The 27,194-nt window shown below is 45.7% G+C and overlaps 2 protein-coding genes across 3 annotated transcripts in view; one reads left to right on the top strand and one right to left on the bottom strand.

Annotated features, from left to right (window-relative positions):
- The window catches only part of NECAB2 (N-terminal EF-hand calcium binding protein 2), a 127,625-nt gene extending 119,312 nt beyond the window's left edge, over positions 1 to 8,313 (top strand). For both annotated transcript variants that reach the window (XM_083163964.1, XM_083163963.1), the window contains 2 exons: positions 5,248 to 5,339; positions 7,456 to 8,313. In XM_083163964.1, the coding sequence (XP_083020090.1) occupies positions 5,248 to 5,339; positions 7,456 to 7,499 (136 nt within the window). In that variant the 3' untranslated portion in view covers positions 7,500 to 8,313. The remainder of the gene's footprint in view (positions 1 to 5,247; positions 5,340 to 7,455) is intronic.
- Positions 8,314 to 15,315: 7,002 nt separating this feature from the next.
- The window catches only part of SLC38A8 (solute carrier family 38 member 8), a 36,999-nt gene continuing 25,120 nt past the window's right edge, over positions 15,316 to 27,194 (bottom strand). Inside the window, exons 8-10 of the mRNA XM_083164206.1 lie at positions 18,415 to 18,605; positions 17,413 to 17,464; positions 15,316 to 15,539 (exon numbers count right to left, since the gene is read on the bottom strand). Of these exons, the coding sequence (XP_083020332.1) occupies positions 15,437 to 15,539; positions 17,413 to 17,464; positions 18,415 to 18,605 (346 nt within the window). The 3' untranslated portion in view covers positions 15,316 to 15,436. The remainder of the gene's footprint in view (positions 15,540 to 17,412; positions 17,465 to 18,414; positions 18,606 to 27,194) is intronic.

The following is a 27,194-nucleotide window of genomic DNA, read 5'->3' as shown; positions in this document are numbered from 1 at the left end:
CCCATCCCATACCTATCCTGACCACTCGCCCCCGCACCCCCACCCTCCCAATGACCCCCCCTCGCTTCTGCAATCCCAAAAACCTTATCCACATAAATACACAACCCACCCCCCCTCTTTCCTGTGCACTATGGAACGCCAGATCCATCTGCAACAAACTCCCTGCCATCCATGACCTATTCATCTCTAGAGCATTCCACCTCCTTGCTATCACCGAGACCTGGCTCTCCACCTCTGATTCTGTCTCTCCAGCTGCTCTCTCCCACGGTGGCCTCTCTTTCTCTCACACTCCCAGGCCTGACGGTCGCCAAGGTGGCGGTGTGGGTTTTCTCCTCTCAGCCTCATGCACCCACAGTGTCATTCACCCTGAACCCTCTCTCCTTTTCTCCTCCTTTGAGTCTCACTCTATCCGTCTATACTACCCCTACCACCTCCGTGTCGCTGCAATCTACCGCCCCCCTGGCCCTATCTCCCAATTTGTTGACAACTTCGCCGCCTGGCTTCCACACTTCCTCTCCTTCGACCTGCCATCTGTCATTCTTGGTGACTTTAACATCCCCTTGGATAACTACGCTGATCCTGGCACCTCCAAACTCCTCTCTCTCTGCTCCTCTCTTGGCCTATCTCAGTGGACTACCTCTCCCACCCACATCCAAGGACACTCCCTCTATCTCGTCTTCTCTCGCTCTTGTTCCCTTACTGACTACACTATCTCAGCTTTTCCTCTTTCTGACCATCACCTCATCTCCTTCTCCCTCACTGCTTCCCCCTCTCCCACCCCCCCTCCCAAGCGCATTGTCTCACGGCATAACGTCAACACACTTGATCTTGCTGCCTTCTCAAACACGCTGTGTCCTCTTCTCGCCCCAATCGCCCTCATGTCCTGCCCGAACCTCGCTGCCTCCCTCTATAATGACACCCTATCTTCGGCATTGGACTCTGCCTGCCCTCCCTCCTCTATCCCCCTTCGATGCTCCAACCCCCAACCGTGGCACTCACCTATCACCCGATTCCTTAAAAAAGTGCTCTCGCACTGCTGAGCGCTTCTGGAAGAAATCACGCTCCCTTGCGGATTATCTCCATTTCAAATTCATTCTTTCCTCCTTCAGCTCTGCCCTTGCTCTGGCCAAGGAATCCTACTTTAAGTCCCTCATCCTTTCCCAATCATCCAATCCCCGCAGGCTCTTCGCCACCTTCAACTCCTTGCTCTCCCCCCCTCCTCCAGCTCTTCCATCCTCCATCGTAGCCGCTGATTTTGCTACCTACTTTTCAACCAAAATCTCCTCTCTCAGGACTGCCATCACTGCTGCCATGACCTCACCCTCTCCCTCCTCCCCTCCTACATCTCCACTCCCCTCCTTCCAACCCCTGTCCTCATTTTACCCCACCACTGCTGCTGAAGTCCACTCTATCCTTCAATCCGCTTCTCCCTCCACCTGCCCGCTCGATCCTATCCCCTCCAATATTATCCGTCGTCTCAGTCCATCAGTCTGCTCTCACCTGGCTCACCTCTTTAATCTTTCCCTATCCTCTGGGATCTTCCCTTCCTCCTTCAAACACGCTCTTGTCTCCCCAATTCTCAAAAAAACAAATCTGGACCCCAACTCTCCATCCAACTACAGGCCCATCTCCCTCCTCCCTTTTGCCTCCAAACTCCTAGAACGTCTGACCTATAATCGTCTCCTAAGCCACCTTACTGCTAACTCCATTCTAGACCCCCTCCAATCCGGGTTCCGCCCTTTACATTCCACTGAAACTGCCCTGACCAAAGTCACTAACGATCTTCTATCGGCTAAATCCAAAGGCCTCTTCTCTATCCTCATCCAGCTAGATCTGTCGGCTGCCTTTGACACTGTTGACCACCCTCTCCTGCTCAACACCCTCCGCTCCTTTGGCATCACTGGCACGGTCTTCTCCTGGTTCACCTCATACCTCTCCGATCGCTCCTTCTACGTCTCCACTCCGAGCTCCTCCTCTCCTACTACCCCCCAGCCAGTCGGTGTTCCCCAAGGGTCAGTCCTTGGCCCTCTCCTCTTCTCCCTCTACACCACCTCTCTGGGCACCCTCATCAGCTCCTATGGTTTTCATTACCACCTTTATGCTGATGATACCCTAATCTATCTCTCCTCCCCCGACTTATCCCCATCACTCCTGTCCAAGGTCTCCGAATGCCTCACGGCCATCTCAGCCTGGATGACCCAACGCTTCCTGAAACTAAACATGGCTAAAACTGAACTTCTAATCTTCCATCCCCCGAACATCCCCTCTTCTCCCACTATCTCCATCAGCATTGGTGAAACCGAGATCACGTCCACCGACCAAACGCGCTGCCTCGGTGTCATCATTGACTCCTCCCTCTCTTTCACCCCCCACATTCGTGCTCTCTCACAGTCTTGCCGCTTTCACCTACGCAACATCTCACGCATCAGACCATTCCTCTCCACTGACGCGACCAAAATTCTCATTCACTCTCTTGTCATCTCCCGCCTTGACTACTGCAACATCCTTCTCTCTGGGCTACCTCTCACCCGCCTCGCACCTCTCCAATCCATTCTTAACGCTGCTGCTAGGCTCATCTTCCTCTCCCGCCGCTCTACCTCCGCCTCCCCCCTCTGTTTATCTCTTCACTGGCTCCCCATTCCTTTCCGAGTTCTCTTTAAACTCCTCACCACCACCTACAAGGCTCTCTCCTCCTCCACAGCTCCCTACCTCTCTTCACTGATCTCTATCCACACTCCCTCCCGTCCTCTTCGCTCCATCGCTGACCGCCTACTGACCTCTCACCTAATCACCTCCTCCCACTCCCGTGTCCAAGATTTCTCTCGCGCTGCCCCCCTGCACTGGAACAACCTCCCGCCACCCATCAGGCTATCTGATTCCCTTACCTCCTTCAAGCGCTCCCTCAAAACCCACTTTTTTCGACTAGCCTATCCCTCCTCCTAACCTCTTTTGATCCTCCTATCCTGCCTCCGTTCCCCTCCGTTCCTACTTATCCTATTGTATTTCGTTCGTCCACCCACCTATTTTTAGTATGTTAACTCTTATGAGCAGGGCCCTCCTTCCTCACTTACTCACCCTACCTCATTACCTCACCTGTGCTCCTGTCCTGTTCTTCCCTTCCTCTACTTCATCTTCAGTCTCCTTGACAATTTTGACACCTACTTCTGAACTGATGCTGATTTTAGTTCTACCAGCTATACCCCTATTTATACTGTATCTTTCAACACACCCTGTACGTTACCTTGTAATTTGTTTTTTTTTGTTTGCTATGTACGGCGCTGCGGACACTTTGCGGCGCCTTATAAATAAACGTACTACTACTACTACGACTGCCGCCAGCCGTGACCCTGGCCCGTTCTCATTTTGCTCGACTGCATAACGCCAGGCGGGATTCAATGTCCCACCTGGCGATCAGCAAAAAGGGGGCGTGTCCACATAAATGGTCGTGGATTGTCAAAATTCGTTGTCAGACAAGACCAAATTGAATAGGCGCCCGCCGCTATTTCCCCCGTCAGAAATAGCGGCGGGGATTGAATACCCCCCTTGGGCTCTTTGTGCATCTAATGTATGGGGAATAAATACTTTTTTTTTTTTATGGAAACAGCTGTTAAAACCATTATTCATTATAGCTATTTTTTTTAATCGGATTTCACCATTATTTCAGTGTTGCCCAAATGCTGTAATCAAGACACCCCAGCAGTCCAGGTTTTCGTTATATCCCTGCTTGTGCACAGAATCAAAACTGACTGGGATACTCATTAAATCACTTGTACCTAAGCATGGATAGTCTTAAAACATGTGTACTGTTGAGGAGCCATAGGGACTGTGTTTGGGAACCACTGCATGTTTTTAATGGTATTAATCAGATATCTTGAAATACTTATTACAAAGGTTTCGCTAATAGCCCCCATCGGTCTCCACAGGCTCCAGCACCGTATTAGCAAGAAAGGATTCTCCTGTTGTCCGTATTAATGAACCATTTGGGGACTCTGGCTAATGCCAGTTATTGGAGCGTTATAAAGCAATGTTTGCCAACTTTGCTCTGCATATTTACATTTAATAATAGGAAAGAAACACTGTGCACAGATGACGTCCCATATGCTTTGCAGAACATCTGTAAGAAGAGAACCCCTCTCTATAATTACAACATATATTCCCATCCATGTGCACCTGTCATCTGCATGTACAGGGAGAAGCCTTCAGTGGTAGAACAAATCCAGCGTACCCATCCACCAGCAACATAACGAGGCATGTCATCCCTAAGGAATATCACCTTATAGCACATTGACAGAAGTCACGTGGACCAGGTTTTATAGATATCAATGCTTTGGCACAGGTGACAATGGGACAGAACAATTAAGCCTGATAAAGTGGAGGGTGATTATGCACCAGCTGATTGGCTGCTGCATTATCACCCTCCACTTTATCACTTTACCAGGCTTAATACATCTGCCCATAAATTAGTATCTCAGGCAATTCAAGTAAACCTCTGTTAAAGGACTGTGTTGGGGTATCTTGAAGGCCATGTTTGTTACCCCCTCCCCCCCGGCTTAGTCTCATACTGGCTACCAATTTCCAGTGGAAATGGGCGTGTTCTTTGCAAGAGGGCACACCCCCTATGGTGTGTGCAGTTCTTCTCAGGGAACTGTGTGCAGAAGATGTATAAACCCGCCCTGGCCCCTCTGGTGTCTCGGCAGCCCTACCACCATTTTTTTTATCAATACCTGTACCATTGCACTACCTGTCTTGTTATTGTCATCGTGGCAGACTGGGGTAGCACAGCATTAATTAACTTACTGCTCTGGACTAGTATTAGGGTGACAGCAGAGTATCGCTCAGCCGCCCTAGTAATAGTGTTTTACAAATCTGGACTAGTATTAGGGTGACAGCAGAGTATCGCTCAGCCGCCCTAGTAATAGTGTTTTACAAATCGAAACTATCGCTAAGATCAGAGACACTTTGCCTGTATCTCAGTCAGTGTGTAACCTGCATGGTCCTGAGGATGGGTTCAGCTTACAGAACTGTGGGCAGTGTAGGACACCAAATTCAGTAAACCATCCTCTGCGTTAATTCATTGGCGGGTTAATGGGTGGAGGTTATTACATTGGAATCTTACAATATAAAAACAATGGCGTCATTTACATAGTACCATTTTTTGTTGTTGCTGTTTCTGTTGGTTTGGGGAGAAATGTTCTCCCATAACTTAGTACAAATGTCTGGTAATCATAAGACTGATTGTTCTCACAGGCATCTGCAGAGTGGACCCTGCAAGCAGTTCCAGCATGTAAAAGTGGATACCCTAACTCAACCAGAATCTATCGCCACCATGTTTGTTCCAGGTAAGAAAGGAGACACCCGTGCGGGTTACCTTAGATGGCGGCAGGGCTGCAGTGCGAGTGTATTCCTCTATTAGGTTGTAGAGAGATATCATGGTGCTAACCTAACAGTAATGGCCCCCATACATCGAGGCGATTTGATCCGATTGCGACCAATCGGCCTGTTAAATCGGACCAAATCGCTTCTCCCTGACATGCCGTCGGGTCCGATGCGCGGTCCCGTGCGCATCGGACCCGACCAGGTGGTCGGACTTGCTGGCCGTCCGACCACCCATTCCACCAGGCGGCGAGGCAGGCAGCTCACAGGCAGTGTATGGGTACCTAAACTGTTTGTATGTGGGGCCGATACAAGTGTCATCATCATACTACAGATGCTATAACGGCCTCTGCTTCCTAGAGCGCTACCCAGCAAAGGGTCACAGCTAAACACTGGCCGTGCCAAGCGATAGACAGCGCACGGTATTGCAAACTTATGTCCTATTGGTACAATAGATAAATATTTATCAATCATGTAGATAGAGTATTAGAATAAGTATTTATTAAGCACATCCAATGTAAAAGATATTAAATAATTTCCAAAAACTTTGACCCAGGGTATAAGAAAAAACAAGTGGCTGCAAGGATATAGGTTGCCTATCACCATACAGTATGTGTGTCTTATATTCAATTAGTTGGCTAAAATAGACTATCAATTCTCTCTTCCGCAGCTATGATTAAGCATGCTAGCGAGAGTAACCAGTGTACAAGGACTCAGGGCATCAATAATCACTTTGGGGCAGAGGAGAAGGGGGTGGGGGTGGTGGGGTCTCATTTCAAATCCTTTGCATAGAAAAAAAATCTCACTATAATGCTTTTAGAGACAGGTCAACAAGGAACAGTCATTCAGTAGTTGGAATATCACACTAGATACTTCTATTTATATATATATAAAATGAAGCTTTGTAAATTTCAGTCTTTAAAAACACACAAGTACCCATTATGATAGATTGCATATTCAATATGTAGGATTTCGCACAGGCGGGGGACAGGGGCGCTGTCCCTGTTATGTTCTCTGACTGCTACTGGGAATATGCGCATGTGTGGTTAGACTGACCACACATACACTGCGGCAACTTCCAGGACCAATATCGGGAATCCTTCCCATTCTGCATAGTGGTAATCAGGCAGCACACAACGGTCGCCGGGAATGGAGGGATTGCAGCAGGTGCAGTCAGTCCTTCATACATATGGGGGATATTCGATGTAGGGTCACGACTGTCATGCTGGTCCGACAGCCGTGACCCTGTCCCGTTCTTGGCCGGCTCGACTCAGATTTGGCAGGCAGGGTTCAATGTGCCGAGTGCCGAGAAGGGGGCGTGGCTGCGAGAAGCATCCAGAAATTGTCGAGCTGCGGCCGGGAGCTCGTCAATTCCTGGCCGTTCTCGGCAGAACGTGCCCGACTGCTTGTAACGTCAGGCACATTCTGCCAAGATCCCTGTTCAATGCTGTAGGGGACAACAGCATTGAATAGGGCCCCGCCCCTATTTCCCCCGTCAGGAATAGTGACGGGAGATTGAATATCCCCCTTTTAGATTTGTAGCTAACCTCCGAAAACTGGTCTTTTTCAGGGAAATAGGCACAAATATGTAATGATAAATGGGCCAACGGTCTCTTTATGCTGCAGCACTTAGTCAAATGTATAAGACCAAGAAAATCAAAATGAACCAGCAAAGGGATATAATGCGGAGTTCTCCAGCAAAGAGTTGCTTCACCCTGCCCACAAGCCCTCTTGGCTCGGAGATACTGGCTGGTGTGGTTTGATCGTAGAGGACACGTTGGTCCAGTGAATAGTAGAACGTTGTCAGTTGGGTTCACTTGCTGTCAATGCAAGTTACCAGTGGTAGGAGTTATAGAGCAGTTCAAAATTTAAATAGGGGAGGTACATCAACTGCCATCCCAAACCGACTCACTAGCAGTTGGTGTTTCTCACCTATTTGAATTTTTAACTGGAGCAACAACGCAACCACTGCAGGTTACTAACGCGTTTTACTGTCCCTCCTTGTTGTTGGGCAGGTTGGCAAATAGCACAGACCTGTATTACAATGTTAAATAACTTTTTCTGTCATCACTTAACTTCCAGCGGCTTGGTGCACCCTGAGCCGGGACACACAGCACACCATCTGAAGCTAGCCTGCGCCCGGCCTTAGTGGTAGCGGCTTTCCGAGCCTCCAGCTGTCATCCCACTGGGAGTCTTGAAATCTTCTGGCTGAACTTCGTTTTCTTCTGATGACTTTGTTCTAAGTGCTGTCTTCTCAATCCACTTAGTGGGGGAATGTATTTGCTTGTAAAAAAAAAAAAAAGGGAAACCGTCCTCGAACCCTTTCCCACGTATGAAATGCCTCAAAACATAAATGTAAAGTAAATAACAGACCTTCTGGCCATTACAAGGGACCTGGGTCGTGAGCCAATATACGTGTGTTGCACTTATCATCCAAGCCACATCTTGCACTGGTAGATGGGGACACAGCCGGTAATATCAGTACTGCTGGTCAGAGGACTTTAATAGAGTTCGGTCAATATGAAGGCGCTACCTTGTACATAGAATTGACCTCTAGTATCCTAAATGGTGTCAGATCTGTTCTGGCTTAGGGTCCGAGGTTACGGCGTGGGGCGGTTTGGCTGTCTCCGCTCTCCCCTAACAATGCATGGCTAGACTCAGAGACTCGCCCTAGCAGCTGACACTTCTAGTAATAATCTTTATTTTTATCCCGGGAATGAGAATTTATGCAGAAACCTCTATGAATGTTGATATTTTTTCTTATTTTTTTTCCCCCAATAATGTTTGATATTCTATAACTTCTATGTTAACTGATCACTATTCGTATGCGTTTTACTAGTGCAATGCAGATTGCTAGACAATGTCATTCCAAAGGAATTATTTATTATAGAACATGTACAGGCGAGTTCATACCTAATAATAAAGTTACAAGTATATATATATATTGTAGTCCTTGTTATTTCTCCTATACATTATATTTACTGTCAAATGTTTGTGCTTCCTGTAAATATATCAAATCTCGGAGAGCGTGTGTGTGCAATGGGAGTCTATTTACCAAACCTTGGAGAGAGATAGGAGCTGATTGGCTGGTACTTCAGCTCTAACCGCTTTTGGTTGCCATGGGCCCCTTCTCCCTTATCACTGCTTCTTACATCTACCCATTATCTCTCTCCCCCCTCATCATATTGCGATACAGTGCTAGCACCTTAAGGTGCATACTCAATGCGCTATATATTGAACAATATCACTCATTTTGTTCCTTCTGATCAATATTGTTCCAAATATCGCCAAGCAAAATGATGTTCCCTTATCCCACCATATACTTTACAGCAGTGGCCCTGATTGTTTAGGGCAGGGGTGTGGAACCTTTTTTGTGCCAAGGGCCGTTTGTATGGGGGAAAAATCCTTCAGGGGCCATATGTTAAAATGTCTCTTACAAATTGTCCTGCTGCAGCCGTCCCACACTTCGGCGGCTACCGCTGAATAGGACTGACAGTCTCCAGTTGCTGTTGATCAAGAGGAACTACCGACCTCTCGCGAGAATTCCCCTTTACTTGACTCCCGGCAAAGCCGCCTAGTGGATGGGAGGGCCACTCAGACGGCTACGGGGGCCGCATACGGCCCCAGGGCCTGAGGTTCCCCACCCCTGGTTTAGGGATACAACCAGTGGTTAGAGTGGGGGTGGAAAGGCATTCCACCACCTGTAATGGTAGGGGGACCTAGTTTCACACCACCCACATCAGTAGATGATACAGCCACATGCCAAATCCCCCTTCATGTTCTGGTGACTCCATGGTTCTCCCTGCACCTGCAGCCCCACCACTGCTGATACGCACAAGTTCCACCACCTCTCCTGGACCACTTTAACCCCTGGATAGAACTCATTTATCTAGGACTTGCTAGAATATCTCTAATCTACACTACTGTAGTGTAAACATGCACTTTATTAGATATACACCATTGCCTGAGACACACAGTACTGGCTGCACCACCAACACCCTTTTGGTGACACAAGGGGCCCAGATCAGGGGGGATTCTCGAAGACAGTAATGCGGTAAAAAAAAACATTATCTGGGTTTTTACCGCATTTCTGTATGCTCTAACCCCCCTCTGCAGTGGCAGCACTGCGGAGGGAATCGCCAGCAAAAGCTGGCGATTCCTTGCAGAAGCCTATGGGCTTCTTACCGCAGCGCTGTGTGAGGGATCCGTCACGGATCCCTCCCAGCATGCCCTGCGGCCGGCGCGTCACTCTGCGCATGCGCAGATGGACTCCCGGGTCACAGACCCAGAAGTCCAGTGCCAGCACCGCATCGCAGGGAAAGCTCTTATCACAAGAGCTGTCCCTTGTGTTAATGACCGCATATGTTAGAACATATGCCGTTATTAATAATGCGGTGGCTGGCGAAGGAGGGGCGAACAGGGCTGCTGATGTTACAACATCCCGCCCCAGATGTGGTTGGAGCCACTATCGCTGCAGCTTCCTTTTTCACACGCAACTAGTTCCACAAACTCAAGCCGTTGCCACCGCTTCCAGGTCTAGGCCACTATATAGGATTTTCTGGAAGAACCACTGATACAGTATCAGCGAATATAAGTGAATATAAGTTTAATAAGTATGATTAATGAAACAAAAGTTATATAAAATGACATTCTCTGAAAAAAGCAAGATGCTGCATGAATACGCTATATATGGGTATGACAATGGGTATACTAGCTGACCTTTATAATATACACTTAATTGTACGATACAAGTGACTGGCACACAGCACGATACAAGTGACTGGCACACAGCACGATACAAGTGACTGGCACACAGCACGATACAAGTGACTGGTGCACAGCACAATACAAGTGACTGGCACCCAGCACGATACAAGTGACTGGCACCCAGCAAGATACAAGTGACTGGCACCCAGCAAGATACAAGTGACTGGCACCCAGCACAATACAAGTGACTGGCACCCAGCACGATACAAGTGACTGGCACCCAGCACGATACAAGTGACTGGCACACAGCAATTTCATGTATGTATTAATGAATAGAAAAACACAGGGGTAATGAAAAGGTGCAATGAAACATCGGGAGCAGAAAACAGGGAGTTTTACGCAATTTTCCCGATGTTTTAATTTTATTTGTATTTTTTTTGTTATAGTTGGTCAGATTAGAGAAAAAATATCTAGAGGATAAAAGCTCCTTTAGGATATAATTTTCTGCTAGGGGCTACAGTGCTCTAACATTTCACACTTTACTAAATTTACACATCAAAATGACTGCAAGACGTGTCTTTATTCTAGATTAAATCAGAATTGTTCCAATAACTAGAGCATACTTGGTCACACTCAGAGACCTCAAACAGGTCATGCTATCCAGGTCTTCACACAGAATCACAAGCATCCCCTTTGCCCCTGCTAGGTGACTTGGGAAATGTGAGCAGTGTAGGTTCCTAAGGACAAAGGGCCTAATTCAGGTTGGCTCACTGAGCAGCGGTGATTTGCTGCTTAGCAAGCACCATAACACTATCAGTGCTATCACCCCCTTGTGACTCAATCCACCAATGGCCAATGGGTAGCACACCCCAGTATCCACTCTTGACAACCCTGACCAGCCACAAAGAAACAAATGGAACAAACATGGGGCAGTACGGATGGTGTAATGGTTAGCATTACTGCGTCACAGCACTGAGGTCATGGGTTCGATTCCCACCATGGCTGTAACTGTGCGGAGCTTGCGTGGGTATATATAAAAATACTAGGTGATTAATCGCGCCCGCTCTTCACACCGTCGTAAGGGGCTGCACCCCCTTAATTTGTGAACGTTTGTATATGAGAAATATGGTTAGAATTGTATGAAGGATGCCCTGTATTGCAAATTGGGTGTCCGCGAATTGCGGGAGGGGGGGTCGCAGGGGGTGCCGCGAATCGCGGGAGGGGGGTGTGACGCGAATTGCCACAAGAAAAAATCAACACAGAAAGGTCAACACATGTAAATGTTGACATAAGTGTGGCACTTCATTGGTGTCCATGTCGACACATGACAATATGAAAACATTAAAAAAATAAATCTTCAAAAACTCATGTCAACCTTTTTCATTGTCGACCATAGCCATGTCAGTGTTTTGCATGTGCTATTTAATCCTGGGGCTGCTGCGAATTGCGGGGGCGCGAATCGCGGGAGGGGGATTGCGGGGGCTTGCCGCGTATCACGCAAAGGGGGTCGCGGGCGGGTTCTTTTTGCCGCGATTCGTGGGAGGGGGGGGGGGGTCGGGTTGCCGCGAATCGCGGGAGGGGGGGGGGGGGTCGAGGGGGGGAGTGTTTGCCACGAATCGCGGGAGGGGGGGGTCACGGGGGGTTTCTTTTTGCCACGAACCACAGGAGGGGGAGTCGCGGGGGGGGTGTTTTTGCCGCAAATCGCGGGAGAGAGGGGGTCACGGGGGAGGGGGTGTTTTTGCCGCGAATCGCAGGAGGGGGGGGGATTTGCCGTGAATTGCGGGGGGGGGGGGTTGCGGGGGGGTGTTTTTGCCGCACCTGGTGGCTGTGGAGTAGCAGTGCTGGGCAACATGGGGAGAGGGTGTCTGGCACTGTGAGCTCACTGGGCTGGTTCTCTGTTATGCGAGTCAGAAGCTCCACCCAGCGTTATACTCACACACTTTGAGTGACAGATGTAGCCAAATATATAACAGATACTGGTAGACTAATAGACATTCTAGGGTTAATTTTGTCAGTGTACATGTGGTAGGGAATATAGACTATGCTCCACTGGGGCAGGGACTGATGTAAATTTTCAAATATACTCTGTACAGCGCTGCAGAATATGTGTGCGCTATATAAGAAACTGTTAAAATAATCACCAACTCCTAAACTCTGTGTTCAAGGCACCCCAAGAGTCCAGGTTCTTGGTATATCCTAAAACCCAAGGACTGGGATTTAGGATGCGTGGAGGACCGGTTTTGGGAACCACCAGTTTAGAGGTTTAATCTCAAGTCATTCAGTATGTACTCGTACTCCATGTTGAACATCCTGTGAAGAGATAAGAGTCTCCATGACCCACCACAAAACTGGACCAGAGGAGCCTGGTGTAGAAATTGCTACTCGACACATATGGTTTACTTGATCAGGGTTCAATCCCCCCACCAGTTTCCCTTAGCACTGGCTAGCATCCCGCCTCCTCCTCCAGTGTCAGGTCAGTGAGGAACCAACACCAACAATTTGTAAGTCAAAAGAAATCCAAAGCAATATGGTAATAGAAAGAAGCACAGCAACAAAAGCTGCCTGGTGGCTGCAGAGTGATAAAGAACATGCTCATGTTAAATTCATTGTTTCGCAACTGAAAGTGGAAAGATGTTGCTATGGGCAACCAATTAGATCCTATCTTCTAGAAGTGGCTAAATAAATAAGAAGATGATGATGATTGGTTGCCCATGGCAACATCATATGTGAAGTAGAATACACATCTTAGTAAATTTCCCCCCAAAGTCTTATATTTAACCATTTGAGTGCGAACATATGTTCAAAATATCTTCTTAAAAATGCCATTGTCACTCATATTTGTTATATAATGTCAAATAAAAGTTTTGTAAAAAATGTTCTCTTATATAAAAATGGCAACATTACAGGTCATGATTAATACAAATGTTTGCTTGGAGGTTTTACACCAATTATGTTGCAGGTACCTTTAATATAGAAGCTTGATTGTTTTGAGCATTTACGGTACATTTTTATTCCTGTGAGTGGTTGTGTAGGTAGGGGCCCCACTGCACTGCTTTGCCTGGGGGCCCATAATGCTATTAAGATGACCCTACACTTGAGTGCCAATAAATGTAGCAGTACAAGTGGTCTCTGGAAGACTGGTCACCTGTTACCCCGGGGCTGTTCGGGGGTGCTCCCAACTCAGACGAAGACCCTATTTCTTCCAACAGAATCAGGCTTCAGCTTACTAGGAAAATAAAGGAACATCAGGTTGTTGAAGAAGGGAATAATTCACCCGTGGCAAATGTATTTGCATCAGGGTTGCCTACCAGACCATCTCCTTCAGGGGAAGGATGCGCCGTTCCTGAACTTCCCTGGTAATGTAGGATTGCCACTACCTGTGGTGAGATAGGTAATTGCCAGCAGCGGTGGTGAAACATTACCAGGGAATTCCAGGAACAGAGCATTTTCTCCCTGAAGGAGAGGGTCAGGTAGGCAACCATGATTTATATTCAGCTACTTGTTCACGGCTTTCAAAAATAAGATGAGGCAAACCTAGAACACGCTGAGATTTATTTTTAGAGAGAAGGTGAGCCTGAGTCTATGGGATAGGTCGCTGCAAAGCATTACAGAGCTTCACACGGGCCGAAGAAACTCTTACATGGAGCAGCATCTGCTCTGAGATCACTCACCATTGTTGGAAACATCGGTCGCTGGAATAATATCAAAAAGAGATCAGCTGATTGACAGACATTACCCATAAACCCAGTAACATTATACAGTGTACACTGCAGGGCTGATTCTGAGATGACTTCGACAGGAGAACGTTAACCAGATTGACATGCAGCAGGTCGACATTCGATATATCTACTTGCAGGGTCAAAAAAAATAAAAAGCCGTTCTGGTGCGCTAGGAATATAAGCGTAGATACAGCCGCTGCGTGCCTTTATGACTTATGCACCGATAGTTTTATCACTCGCAAAACGTCCTCAACATATACTGGAGTCACTGTATCCCCCATATATAAAATGTAGAATCCTCTGATGTTAGAGTAATTGATGATCGAACAAAATTATTTTGTTCTGACTACAAACTAGTTGTCACAGCAGAGTTCTCCCATTCTGCTCCTCCTACAGGACTTGTGATTGACAGGTTTGTGCCAATTCTTTGACAAACTAGAATGATCACATCAGCCTATTGTGCAACCTGAATCTTAATATGGACAGATGTAGGATGTTCAAATACCCAGCAACCCCTGCAATAATCCGCTGCTTCCCGAGAACCATCTGACAGGACAAGCTGGTGTCCTAATTAGGTGCACTCATCTGTCACTCTGCACCGAGACAGCAGAAATGTATCTATAGAGCTCACACTTTATATACTCTCCAAAAAGCTATCCTGGGCTACTAGCATTTAAAATCAGATTTCTAGAACCTGCAACACTGCAGTGGATCATTAGGTTGATCATGTGAAGGTCGATCAGCATTAAATCAATAGGTAAACATGGGTTTTTCATCCCGAATGTTGGCAGTTGCCATGGACACCATATCAGTGCACAGCGTCCCCTCGCCATGCTTCGGGCGCACTATTCTGATTTCTCCCTCTATGCCCTAGTGCAGTGATGGCTAACCTTGACACTCCAGCTGTTTAACTACACATCCCAGCATGCCCTGCTACAGTTTTACTATTTGGCCATGCTAAAACTGTAGCAGGGCATGCTGGGATGTGTAGGTCAACAGCTGGAGTGTCAAGGTTAGCCATCACTGCCCTAGTGGATGGTAGGGCATAAAGTACCAACTGTCAGCACATGCTGGCTCTCAAAAAAAAAAAAAAAAAAGAGTTGATCTTCCCCATGTCGACATGACCCTCATGACTGTTGACCTAGTGACCATGTACCCTTCGCAGATGGGAGGAAAAAAAAATTAAGCATACGGGCATAAAGATAATGCAATGTCTATTGTACGAAGACTAATCATTTTAGAGAGGAACTAGTTACCGATACAGATAACCATTCAAAATGTTAGAGACTCCCAAATGCCAGGGTAGTAAAGTCCATGCCACTGTGGGATATATGTGATTCACTTTGTAAGGTCATTTCGGCCCTGGCTAATCGCCACAAATGTCCTTCATGACGAAGTGACCAATGAGCCTTGCCCAACACCCCAAGAGCACCTCCCACCTTTTCATTTCCCAGAGTGCAAAGTTCCAAGGCAGGAAAGTATGAAGTAAGTCTATACAATAAGAGCAGCGAAGACCTTAAGATTCCTGAACATTTTAATCTTTACAAAGATAATAATTAAATAAAATATTTAAAAAATACAGTTAAAATACAGTTAAAAAAATAAGTTTCAGAGCTTAACGTCTCCATGGCAGAGTCTCAGAACTTGTCCATAAGCTCCATAACGGCAATGGTTGTGCTCTGGCCGAAGATAAAAGCCCCGCACAGAACAGAGATGATCCCCCAGGCGACTAGGCAGGATCTGTGGAGACATCAGGAGGAATTATACGTTATCTGTTCTGAAACTGTACAGCTTTCTATTCCAACATACACCTGTAGCTCAATTCCCCTGTGCTCCAGAAAGACCCAGAAAACATGCGCTGCTAGTGTGTTCTTATGACTGGATAAGAGTAGGAGTAATATGAAGCCAACACTTAGAATAATGCAATTCACTATACACCAGTCTAGAGCAAATACACAACAGATCAGAACTAGTCTTGTCAAACGCATGTTAGCCATTTGTAGCAGAGATCCTATAGGCCCAATTGTACCATGTGATCATTCAGTAACCAATAAGGAGCACAGTAGTTCTATTTGCCTCTAAGTGGGGTATGCGATGTGCCGCAGCTATTTCCGACGTGGGAAATAGCAGCGGCTCCCTATTCAACGCGGTCATTAACGACAGCATTGATGCGGGATCACGGTAGAATGGGCCCGACTTCAGAAGCTGTCGGGCCCGTTCTGCTGATAACTGCCTTGGTTTGTCGTGATCCGGGCCGCAGATCGACAATCCACGGCCATGCCCCCTTTGTGGCCATCGGCAGGCAGGACATTCAATCCCTTCTGTCGTTATGCGGTGGATCTTACCGTAAACGGGCCAGGATCACTGCTGTCGGCGGGGATAGACAGCCGTGATCCCAGACTGCATACCCCCCCCCGAAATGGGATGTTCCCACTCATGAGCACTATCTGTCAGTATTCTGGTCCCTGCCATTATGTTATGAAGACACCAGCCAGGAGGAGCATCCCTTGCAGGTGCCCAACCCATAGCTGCCTACCCTCCTGCAGTCTCCCTCATGTCACCTAGCCCACATTACACTGTTACATTTTTGGGGAAAAAGGAATGAGACAGTTACATTGAATCAGAGCCATTTCCCAGCATTTTACCAAGTATAGTATCTCTTACTGGGGGAGATTCTCTAAGAATCTCCGCCCCCCTTCGCATTTATAATTATCGCATATGTTCTAACATATGCGATAATTATAGCAAAGGACAGCTCTTGCGTTAAGAGTTGTCCTTTGCGGTGAGAGTCGCCGGGTCCCAGCAGCTCCCCCTTCCCTCACACACCCGGCGCTGCTGCTGCGCCGGGCTCCCCTCCTCCCTGCACCCGGAAGAGGATCAGTGCAGGGAGGAGGTCACAGGTCCGGGCAGCACAGCTCTGTGCTGCCCGGACACAGGTGAGGGGGGAGGAGGCGATGCGGTAGAAGCCCATTGGCTTCTATGGGGCATCGCCAGATTTTTCTGGCAATGCCCCCCGCCGCGTTAACCCGGCGGGGGATGCTTACAGCATCCCAAAATGCAGTAAAAACCCAGATAACAGGGTTTTTACCGCATTTTTAGCTTAAAGAATCTCCCCCACTAACTGCTTTGGGGCTCATCTACATTTGGATAGAAGTCATTTTAAAAGATTCAAATCAGATGTAGCAGTACACAGCCACGCTTCTAGGTGCCACGTTCACAATCTCTCCATATATGGAACTAGACACACCCTCTTAATGGGAGAGCTGTGAAATTGTACCAGCAACTATAATCTCCCTGAAACTCGGTTTCAAAAGCAAGCATGGCCCAAACCCTGGTGTAAAATATACACCATTGAGCACTACAATCCGCAGCTCCCTCCAATTTTCTGTTTGCACCCAAAATCCTACCACAAATCTAGGATATCAGGCTTAACCCTTTGAGTGCCAACTTCTGAGAGACGTTCAAAATGTCCTCTAAAAATGCCCACATTTGTTACAGAAAAAAAAAAAAAAAACAACAATCAAAGGGTTAAGCATACATCTAGCACAAGCGCCACCTTCCTCAGATATGTATTACAGATATTTTCAGATTAGGAATAAAATAGACAACTAACTTTTTCCTCCTTTCCACTGGTTCAGTCTGCATGGCACAAATCAGGCACATTCCTGAAAAAATAAATGAACACAAATCTGAGAAATTATTGACAATACTTTGCATAAACAGTATTTAATTTGTTAGAACTTCTCTGCCAAAAAATAAAATTTTTTTTACAGAAGAGCTACATTTTGGGGTGTGGATCGTATGGTCGACAAGGGACAAGGTAGACATGGGTTTTTGACCTGAATATCGACATGGACACAGTTGGAAGTCAACAGCAGCCGCTCGCTATGCTTCGGGCACGGTGCCTTGCTGAGCTCGGCGCACTATTTTATTCTCCCGCCATGCCCCAATGTGGATGGTAGGGCATGAAATACCACCTGTTGGCACACGTTGGCTCAAAAAAACCCATGTCGACCTAAGTCGGGTCCGCAATACAACCATATCCCACATTTTGTCCCTTTCCTGGTTGGGTGAGGAAAACCTTTAAAAAAATATATATCCATCCGCTGTAATAGTAACTAAAACCCTAACGAGTGAGTGTTTCCAACTTTGGTTTACTACAATTACTTAATAGATTATACTTTAAAATAGATTTGCCCAATATCAGTATCTTTCTGCAGTATACAGTAATATTGTTATAGGGGGGATTCTTCTCTATCTGAACGAAGAAGTGTGTATTTGTAGGTTCAAACACTATGACAAGGATGTCACAGCAGCTTAACTGACTGCAGCCTCTGCTTTCTGATCTAAAGTAGATTCCATCTAGACAAAGTAATTTAAAACCACTGCAATGTATCCACAAATTTGCTACCGATTTAGAGGGGCGGGGGAGAATAGAATGCTATAGTATAAGAAATTACCATAAAACAGTAGAATGTAAGACTGAAACACTTCATAGTATGCGTACATTTAATTTGATATTGAGTGGCAATGTAAGCTTATAGTACATTTAGCATCAAGCGAAAAAAAAAGTTTTAGTTCCTTTCAGAGAAAGCAGTAGAATGAGGAAGGTTACCTGGGAAGATGAAGATAAAGAAAGCGCTGATTCCACCTATAATGGAGATGACCTCACTGATGTCTGGGACAAACATGGCAATGATGAGAGTGACGAGGATCCAGAGAACAGTCAGTATGACCCTCACAAATAGTTCATAGGAAACACTCACATAATGCTTGTGATCCAACCAGAGCTCCTGAAGGACAGATCTGTAGAACGGTTGGGGGGGGGGAGAGAAAGGTTCATGAAGAGAATATAGGCAACAAATGACCAATAAGAATATCAGCATCAGTAAATAGGAGGGGAAAGACCAAAAACAGAGAAAAAAAAAAAAATACAATCACAAAAGATTGACAGAACAAGGACAGTAGTACAGGTTGAGTATCCCGTATCCGAATATCCGTTATCCGAATACCATACTTTCCAGAAAGTGGAAAAAAAAATTGTTTTGCTAAAAACTCACTGGGGACATATGTAACAGCACTACTGAGGACATGATATGTAACTGGCACTATATATGTACAAGAAAATGATTGCTTGGCATTAAAATTCAATATCTGAGATGAAACCTTGTTTTTTGAACAAATAAAATATATTTGTGTGTATTTTATGTGTTTATACAGCATAAATGCAAGATACTTCAAAATACATCATTGAAATATTCCAAAATACGGAATAATCCGTTATCCAAAATTCTCCTGGTCCCGAGCATTTTGGATACGGGATGCTCAACCTGTAATAGGATTTAAATAATGTTCTTTACAAAGTCACAATGCTGCTTTTGGAATACAAAAATAGGGGGGGAACCACACACCACTTTACATAATCTGTAAGATGGTTAGGAGGTAGGGCCCAGTCACCAGCTCCAAAAACGTATTTGCTTTAATACTCTGCAGTGCAGAAACCCCACCGATAACAGAATAGTGGTGATCTCTCTATATAGATAGAGCCAGGCTCGTCTTGACTAAGTTTCTGCACCTAGGTGCAGAAAATGCTTCCTTCCATCTATTGTTCTCAGCTGCTATACAATAGAGAGAATACAGCAAGGGGATTAGTGTGACTGGTCTGTCTCAGTTAATCCTATTAAAAAGGCCAAGAAGAAAGAGGCTACATCTTTCTCTATTTTAAAGTGAACAACTCTGAATCAGCCTCCCAATGTAATTTCGCTTCTGGGTAGGAACCTGGTTTACTACCTTATGCTAATGCAGTTACCCATTCAGGGGGTCAATGCATCTGCAAACAGAGCTGTATAGCCATAGATGTTACATATGTTGATGCACAGTCATCATTAGTAATTGCACCAGCCCAGGGGAGTTTTAAGAAGAAGCCTATGTGCAGCCCCCTTCAGCTGGTCCCCCTCCTCTCTGCCAGGAGCAGCAGTGCACAATAGGGTCCAAGCACTAGAGCACTCAGCAGAACTCCAGAAAAATGGCGCAGTGGCCATTTTTCCAGGGATTTCTGCAGTCAAGGCTAAAAAAATAAAAATAATGGGTGCTACATACTTCGTGTGGGCCCCCCTGGGACTCAAGGATCCAATGCATAACTACCATAGGTGTAGGGGTGCAGTTGCTTTGGGGCCCAGAACTGAGGGGTCCCCTTCCCTGTCAAAGTACCATGGGCACATACATTTTTCACCATTGTGTGGTATATATAGGGGCCATTACAAACTTTTGCTATGGGGGCCTACAAATACCTAGGTACACCAATGCAAAGGCCTGTGTGCAATGTGCACACTGCACCCATCATAAATACGCCCCTGGGTGGAACCAACCCCCCTTACACCAGAAAAAAAAAAGTTGTCTTAAACCCTTTTCAGTGGCCACACCCCCTTTCTCAAGAGGTGCATGCATCAGTACACCCTTGAGTGAAAATTACATAGCTTTAAAGTTCCCAACCACCACTGAGCCAAAATCTCCCCCATTGTCCTTTCTAGATGATCAAATCCCCTTTATTTTTTAGGCATTAAGTTGTCATACAATAAGATTGTAGTACAATACTTTAAATTAAGGGCGTCAAACAAAAAAAAAAAAACACACCCTATATAAACAGCTTAATATAAAGGTCAGATATCTACAAATTGTAAGATATGCATCATAAATAACTTTTAATTTTATTAAAGATAATGGTTTCTTTTTATGGTTAATGATATATAATAGAGTATCAGAATTTTTCTACGGCACTCCAAGGCCCCAAAAAATATATATATCACATTAAGTAGATTGTGTTTATATGTGCTTCTTAGGCTTAGTTATGTGGTAAAGGACAGGATTTGGTTCTGATTGTACACATTTTATGATTGGCCGCCACCAGCACTGGTTTTGTCCAGAAATAATTGATAAATAATTTGAATTGGTCCTGGACGACCAACCCGAGGTACCTCTGCAAGTGTTCCGAGTCACCCCAGGGAGCCTAGGCGCACAGTTTGGGAACCACTGGCTTAGCTACAAAATGAAATATATAAAAAGAACCCTAACCAAGTTTTTAGGTTACAAAATGCTCAATGGATCAATTACAGCATTAATATACCCAGTAGTGCTGGAAAGTACGGATTATTACCTGTTAGTACGCTTTCCTCTACTCCACCATGGCAGCCACATATGGGTTTTCCTCCAATTAGGTAGATATCTGGAAAGGGAACACAACAGCCAAAAAAACTACCTAGACACGGCCCCCTATAAAAGGCCCGCCCCTTCAGTGCTCTGTGTCTCAATTATATAGCTTCCGATACATTTCTAAATCATATTACGGGTGGGAAACTGCTGCCATGGTGGAGTAGAGGAAAGCGTACTAACAGGTAATAATCCGTACTTTCCTCTACCTCCCCATGGCAGCCACATATGGGTAATACCATAGCAATAATACAGTAGGGAGGGAAAACACAAGAATAATACTTAGTACTTAAAAGGATACGAGGTTATGTTCACCCCTTTATTTTCCTTTTTTTTTTTTTATATATTACCGCACTGAGGATTTTCCTGCCCAGTTTCGCGTCACTGGAGGCTCCTACATCCACTCTGTAATGTTTCGAAAACGTGTGCGCCGAAGCCCAACACGCTGCTTTACAAAGTTCCTCTATCGAGGCTGCCCCTTTTTCTGCCCATGATGCTGCTACAGCTCTTGTCGAATGGGCCTTAATTCCTTTGGGCACCTCCATCTTCCTTATCTTATATGCTTCTGCTATGCACTCTTTAAGCCACCTTGCTAGTGTAGCCTTCGATGCACCTAACCCTTTATTTTTTCCTTCTGTCACTAAAAACAGTCTTTGACTTTCTCCAACCTTCCACTCTTTGGAGATAAATTATCAATGCTCTTTTCACGTCTAGAGTATGGAGTCTTCTTTCCTTCTCGTTTCCTGGGTTAGCACAAAAAGCCGGCAGCACTATTTCTTGGTTGATATGAAACTGGGACACTACTTTTGGAAGGAAATTCGGGTTAGTTCTCAACACCACCTTATCCTGAAAGAAGTTGAGGAATGGTTCCTCTGCCCAAAGTGCCTGTAGCTCCGATACTCTTCTGGCAGACGTAATTGCAACCAGAAAAGCAACCTTCATTGTCAGCTTCTTGATAGGTATCTCCTGTAGTGGCTCAAAGGGCTCTTCCGTCAGTACGTTCAATACTAAATTCAAGTCCCACGGAGCCATGGGGTTATGAAACTGCGGCCTTATCCTTCTTAATGCCTGCACGAACCTCCTTACATATTTGTCTTCAGATATTCTTGTATCCAGCATGGCTCCCAGTGCTGAAATCTGAACCCTTAACGAGCTGGCTGACAGCTTTTTTTCTAACCCTGTCTGCAAGAAGTCCAGAATTGTAGGTATCAGCCTAGGGTTCCTATGCCCTGCATCGCAGAACTGCATGTAAGTTTTCCAGATCTTATAGTATGTGGCCGATGTATTAGACTTCCGTGCCTTGAGTAGCGTATTTATTACCTTCTGAGAAAAACCCTTTTCTACCAGTGTTCTGGTCTCAGTAGCCATGCCGTCAGACCCCAGTTGTCTGGCTGTGGCCTCGTGTAGCTCCCCTGTCTTAACAGGTCTTCCCTGTCTGGAATCTTCCAGGGAACGTCCACCGCCATTCTCACTACTTTCTGAAACCACGCTCTCCTCGGCCAGGAAGGCAGTATTACTATTACCGTTGCCTCTTCCCTTTGTATTTTGTTGAGCAACCTCGATATTACCGGGAACGGAGGGAAGACGTACGCCAGGCCTGTGTCCCACTGCGCCGTCAGAGCATCTACTTGGCTTGCTCCTTTCTCCCAGTGCCTTGACATGAAGGTGGGTACCTTGGCATTGGCTCTTGTGGCCATGAGATCTATCACTGGACATCCCCATCTTCGCACTGAGTTGAAAAACCTCCTGGGACAGCTCCCATTCTCCGGCTTTTATTGCCCTTCTGCTCAGAGCATCCGCTGCCTGATTTTGTTCTCCTGCTATGAACACTGCCGTGATGCTCTTTACATATCGTTCTGCCCATTGCAACAGTTCTTCTACGGCCTTCATCATACTCCTGCTCCTCGTTCCTCCTTGCTTGCAGATATATGCTACCACCGACTTGTTGTCTGATCTGATTATTACTTCTTTTTTGTATAACCTGTCCCCAAAGCTTAGACATGCTAGATATACTGCATACATTTCTCTTAGGTTGGAGTGGAGCCTGCTGTACTGCTTGTTCCACTCCTTGCGTTGCCTGCTCTTGGCAGACCGCCCCCCAGCCTGATTGGCTGGCATCGGTTGTAACTACGACTTGCTCGCCTGTTAAGAATGACCTCCCTTTTGACACTCTCCTTGGATCCATCCACCACCGCAGGTCTTCTTTTGCCTTCTTTGATATATGCACTTTTTGTGACAGGTTCTTTCCATCGCCGTCCCATTGTGCTTTCCATCGCCGTCCCATTGTGCTAACAGGCAATTCTGAAAAGCCTGCATGTGAAACCTTGCCCAGTTTATGGCTTCTAATGCCGCTGACATAAGACCTAGTACCCTTACACAGTCTCTGGTGCGTACCACTTTTCTCTTCAGAAGCCCTGCAACCTCGCTTCTCAGTTTGCAGCTTCTTTCCTCCGTCAGGCATATTGTCATCCTGACTGAATTTATTACAAACCCCAGATACTTTACTGTGTTGTCTGGTTCTAGTTGACTTTTCTTTTGATTCACTATCCATCCGTGTTCTTGTAGGTAGCTTATCACTCTGTCTGTATACTCTCTTGATTGCTCTGCAGACCTCGCCATGACAAGCAAATCGTCCAGGTATGCCCATACTGGGATACCTCCTTTTCTTAAATTTGCTATCAGTACTATTAACACCTTTGTAAAAGTCCTTGGTGAAGTACACAGGCCGAATGGTAACGCTGTGAATTGATAAGTTACGCCTTTTAGGCGAAATCTTAGGTACTTCTGATGATACTGATTTATCGGGATGTGCAGATAAGCGTCCTTCAGATCTATTGTTGTCAAGAACGCGTTCTGTTTTATGTCTGGGAGTATCGTGCGTACTGACTCCATCTTGAACCTTTGTGTTTTTACAAAAGTATTTAGTCTTCTTAAATCTAGTATTGTCCTGAAGCCCCCCGTGGCCTTTCTTACCACGAAGAACCTGGACTGCCATCCTTCGTTCTCCTGGTCTTGTGGTACCACCACCACCACCACCACCACTCCTTGATCTATCATATTTTGGAGGCTTTCTATCAGTGCCTTCCTCTCTTCTGGATTTTTCGGAATTGGTGACTCCTCCTTCCAGCATCCTGGTGTCTTTATGAATTCTATTTTGTAACCGGATGAGATAACTTCTCTCACCCAGTTGTCCTCTACTGATTGGTCCCAGACCAGATGAAATTCTCTTAGTCTGCCTCCAACCTTTAACCTGACGTCATTGTGACATGTTTCTAAATCCGAATCTCCCTTCTTTGCCTCTTTGGCCACGAAAGGAGCCCCTATTACCAAACCAGGGTCTTCTGTATCCCCTTCCTGGTCTGTATGCTCTTGCTTCTTTGAAGTCCGTTGTCTGAAACTTTTGTTGTCTGACAAACGGCCTCCTTGTAGACTTTCCTGAGGCAGCCATGTTGACTTTCCTCCTGACGTTTTTGATATTATGTCGTCTAGATTTTTTCCAAATAGGTATTCACCCTGAAAGGGCAGTGACACTAATTTATTTTTGGATTGGGCGTCTGCCACCCATGGCTTCAGCCATAGAGCCCTTCTGGCTACAATTGTTGCTGCATTACTCCTTGCTGCTAGCCGCACATTGTCTAGGGAGGCATCACATATGAATTCAATAGCTACCTGCATATTTTGGATTACTTTCAGCAGCTCAGACCTCTTAATCCCGTCTAGTTAGTCCGACTCCAGGTCTTGGCACCACGACCTCAAAACTCTGGACGTTACTGCCACCGCAGAGGAGGCTTTTATGGCCGCTCCGGAGGTCATATATTGTTTCCGTAGGCACATTTCTAGTTTTCTTTCCATCGAATCTCTAAACACATTCACGTCTTCTAAGGGAAGGGTAGTTTTTCTAGAGATACGGGCAATAGCTGCATCAACCTTGGGTACTATCTCCCATTTTTTCACTTGCTGATCCTCAAATGGGTACATTTTTGTAATCCTTAGGGGTACCGCCACTTTTTTATCTGGAGTATTCCATTCCTCCTCCACAATGTCCTTCAATGGTTTGGACAAGGGAAAGGTTTTACATTTTTTCTTTTTATCTTTGAATAAAAGATCTTGTAATTTCCCTTCTTCCTGAGGGTCCTCTATCTCTAAGGACTTGTTGATCAGTCCTAGCAGATTATTCAGTAAGTCTGGGTTAAATTCCAGATCAGCTTTATCGGAGGGAAGCTCCCCTTCCTCCATATCCTCCCCTGCAGCTATGCCTTCCACTGGTTCAGAACCCTCTGAGTCCTCTGATGGGGGCTCTCTGGGTCTCTTTTTGGATTTTTTTTCCAAATCACCCTTGGACACAAACGTATCAGCTAATGCTGATCTAAGCATAGACACCAGGTCACTCATTTGTTCTGGTGCCAGAAATTGCACCCCTTTGCATTTATCACAGACTGATCCAATTGTCTTGTCAGGTAGAACTTTATCGCACACTGAACATTTGCCTGTGTGTAGTTTCTTATGCTTTGTCTTTGCCTCCGCTTTGCTTGATTCTCTGAAAAGCACGGAGACACAGCTAAGTTCCATCTAACCTTTCATATGAGGACCATAAACAACCATAAAAACAAGCTCTGAGAGAGAAAAAAAAGAAAAATACACACACTCCCTGGCTTACCCTGCCTTAGGAGTTTGTTTCTTTTCCTCCTCCATATCAATGACTGCACCCTCTAATGCAGAGAAAAAAAACAGTGGACTATCATTTCCATGTAACGGAGGAGGTAAGCCAGTGCCCCAGCAGCGCTGCTGCTTCTAGGGGCCTTACCTGGTCAGCTGGCAGTATGGACCGACACACTTCCGTCACCAGGTCCTGCGTAATCCCCCTCCTGATGGCAGTGAGCACTCGGCGCTGACCATGTCAACGCCCCTCCTATGTAGCGCCGCTTTCCCGCGCTGGCTGCCGCGTCACCACACTGCGCCAGCCTCCACTGACGTCAGACGCCGCCTCGCGTGCGTCCCGCCCGACGTCAGACGCCGCGACCATCACAGTGTCTGCACGCGCCGGCTGCCTCGCGCGAGCTTGCACCCGCTACTGCTGATTCCTTATACCGCACTGCCGGAGGGGGCAGTACTCAGGTACACGCACATCCCTGACTGCATAAAGCAGCGGGCGCCTAGCCAAGTCTCCCCACTACACTAGGCAGCGGGAGAACCACGTTCCTTGCCCAACCCCTAACTGCACTAGGCAGCAGAGAAGGCTCTTCACAGGGTAAGCCTACCATCTACCCGGAAAGGGAAAAAAAGACACAGAGCACTGAAGGGGCGGGCCTTTTATAGGGGGCCGTGTCTAGGGGAGTTTTTTTGGCTGTTGTGTTCCCTTTCCAGATATCTACCTAATTGGAGGAAAACCCATATGTGGCTGCCATGGGGAGGTAGAGGAAATGTAGTTGCATGTTGTCAGAAAATAAGTGCAATTTGAATGAAAGCATAGATCGATAAGTAATAAAAGTCTTTATGATTAAAAGTGACTGTACTCCAATTACGTTTAAGACTGAATTGCTTCATTAAGATAACGATATTATGTCAACACTGAAAATTTTTATTAAAAAAAAAAAAAAAAACACACTTTAACAAGTTTGTGAATTTTAACATTGATGCAGAAGTTACTTTAGAAAATCACAATTTAAATGTACATACAATTACAGTTAAGAGAATAAATCTCAAAAATTTGTATTAAAGGTTTTTCGCATATTTAATCGTTTATTTTGACGGTATAAAAAAGCAATTAGCCCGGAATGAACTTGTAAAGTAATAAATGTAATTGCAGTATAGTGTATAAGACGATGCCCGTTATATTACCACTATATTAGTCCATAGGTAATATGAACAATTACTCGGATCCATTTAGTGTTTTTTTTTCTTTTAGCCAAAATATATTTGGCAAGAACAAAATAAATGTATGCAGAATTTTAACAGGGATTAAAATATATATATATATATATATATATATATATATATATATATATATATATATATATATATATATATATATATATATATAAAAAAAGTTGAAAAAAATTTGGTGTATAACCTAATAAAAGATTTATAAAAATCTGATGCAAATTTGTGCCAATGCAATTGGCCACCACCAGGTGTTAAAGATACAGTTCATAGACCATGTTGGTTGATGCAGTGATACCTAGGCCAGCA

This window comes from Crinia signifera, chromosome 11 (assembly GCF_055691185.1).
Source record: "Crinia signifera chromosome 11, ASM5569118v1, whole genome shotgun sequence".
NCBI lineage: Eukaryota > Metazoa > Chordata > Amphibia > Anura > Myobatrachidae > Crinia > Crinia signifera.
The sequence above is the reverse complement of the archived record's forward strand: the minus strand, read 5'-3'. Positions and strand labels throughout refer to the sequence as shown.